This window comes from Coptis chinensis, chromosome 6 (assembly GCF_015680905.1).
Source record: "Coptis chinensis isolate HL-2020 chromosome 6, ASM1568090v1, whole genome shotgun sequence".
NCBI classification, from domain to species: Eukaryota; Viridiplantae; Streptophyta; class Magnoliopsida; order Ranunculales; family Ranunculaceae; genus Coptis; species Coptis chinensis.
Window position 1 is genome coordinate 80,923,997 of NC_141461.1, and position 1,526 is coordinate 80,925,522.

A 1,526-nucleotide genomic window follows, 5' to 3' on the forward strand; every position below is an offset into this window, starting at 1 on the left:
TAGGACAACTGTCCTTCAGACACTCCAAGTTTACATCCGTAAAGTCAACACACATCCGAACCTTGCCGTTTTTCTTTGGGACCGCGACTACATTAGAGAACCAGTCTGTGAATTCCACCTCCCTTATGATTCCCGCTCCCTTCAGCCTGGCAACCTCCTCTCGGATTCCTTCCGCGTACTTGGGTCTCACACCCCTCATCTTCTGTCTGACTGGTTTTGCATCCTCCCTCATGTGCAGCCGGTGACACGCGAAATCGGGGCCTAGCCCAGTGATATCTTCTATCCCCTATGCGAACATATCCCTATTCTCCAATAGACACTATATCAGCTTACTTTTCCACTCATCCGTCAAGTTTGACCCTATTGACGTAAATTTGTCCTCTTCACCTGCCCCCAGATTCACTACCTCGATCTCATCCAAAGTCTTTGGCCCCATAACAACCTCCTCCTCCCTCTCCACAACCCCGCACTGTAATTGTTATGCCTGCTTTCCTGGGGTTCAATGATTCTCCTCTGGGGCTGAGGACCATTCTTTTAATTGTATCCTGATGACTGTTCTTCGAGGCCACCTGATCTCCGCGGATTTCATACATTCCCATTGAGGTGGGGAACCGAATAACTTGGTAATAGGTCGAAGGCACCACTTTAATTTTGTGGATCCACCTCCTCCCTAAGATCGTGTTGCATTGGGAGTTGGAATCAACCAACATAAACCTCGAGAACACAATTACAGGCCCTATTGTCATTGGTAATAAAAGCTCTCCCATAGGCTCCGTGACACTCCCATTAAACCCATACAAACTGAACTGCGGCGGCCTCAGTTGCCCCTGGTCAATCCTTATTTCTTCTAGAGCTCCCTTGAACAGCAGGTCCACTGCACTGCCATCAATCAATACCCTTTTGACCATGTAATTGCCCATCCCTACAGTAATGACCAATGCATCTTCGTGGGGAGTGTCGACGGCTCGGAGGTCTGCACTAGAAAATATGATCATATCTTCTCCGTCTATTGTCCCTGCACTATACCGCGGTCCTCTGGCCGCCTCATTAACCTGCTGTATACTCGCTGTCCTTCTGACCTTATCTCTGTGGGCGTTATGGCTTAGAAGTTCTCCACTAAAAATAACATTAATTGTCCCCTATATCTTCCCTGGAGCTGCCACCTACTCCACATTTGGGGCCTCCACTATAAATTCTCTCATCATTCCCTTTTCAATCAACCTCTGGACCAACTACTTTAATGCATAACAATCATTAGTCTCATGATTGCGTACCTGGTGGTACGCGCAGTATGGCTTGGCCGGCATCTTTGCATGTACTGTTCGCGGTCCCTCGTGCCCCTGCATGTTCTTGATCAACGACAATATCTTGCTTAAAGGCCTGTTTAAAGGTGTATGCTCTAGCTCGCGATATGGCTTCCTTTCCCTATGTTCTCTTCGCACTATCTCTCTACCCCTTTTCGGACGCGACGGCTGTCTGCGATATCGTCCATTACCTCTGTCCGCCGACTCTATCTTTCTGCGATC

General features: G+C 48.4%; 1 protein-coding gene across 1 annotated transcript; it reads right to left on the reverse strand.

Moving 5' to 3' along the window:
- Positions 1-413: 413 nt before the first annotated feature.
- On the reverse strand, positions 414-995 carry LOC147494752 (uncharacterized). Its single transcript, XM_086568235.1, has one exon. The coding sequence runs from the start codon at positions 993-995 to the stop codon at positions 414-416; it is 582 nt and encodes a 193-aa protein (XP_086424361.1).
- Positions 996-1,526: the final 531 nt, after the last annotated feature.

What these genes read in the sequence shown, in the direction of transcription:
- LOC147494752 (XM_086568235.1), bottom strand. Translation starts at nt 995, where the DNA reads ATGATCATATTTTCTAGTGCAGACCTCCGAGCCGTCGACACTCCCCAC.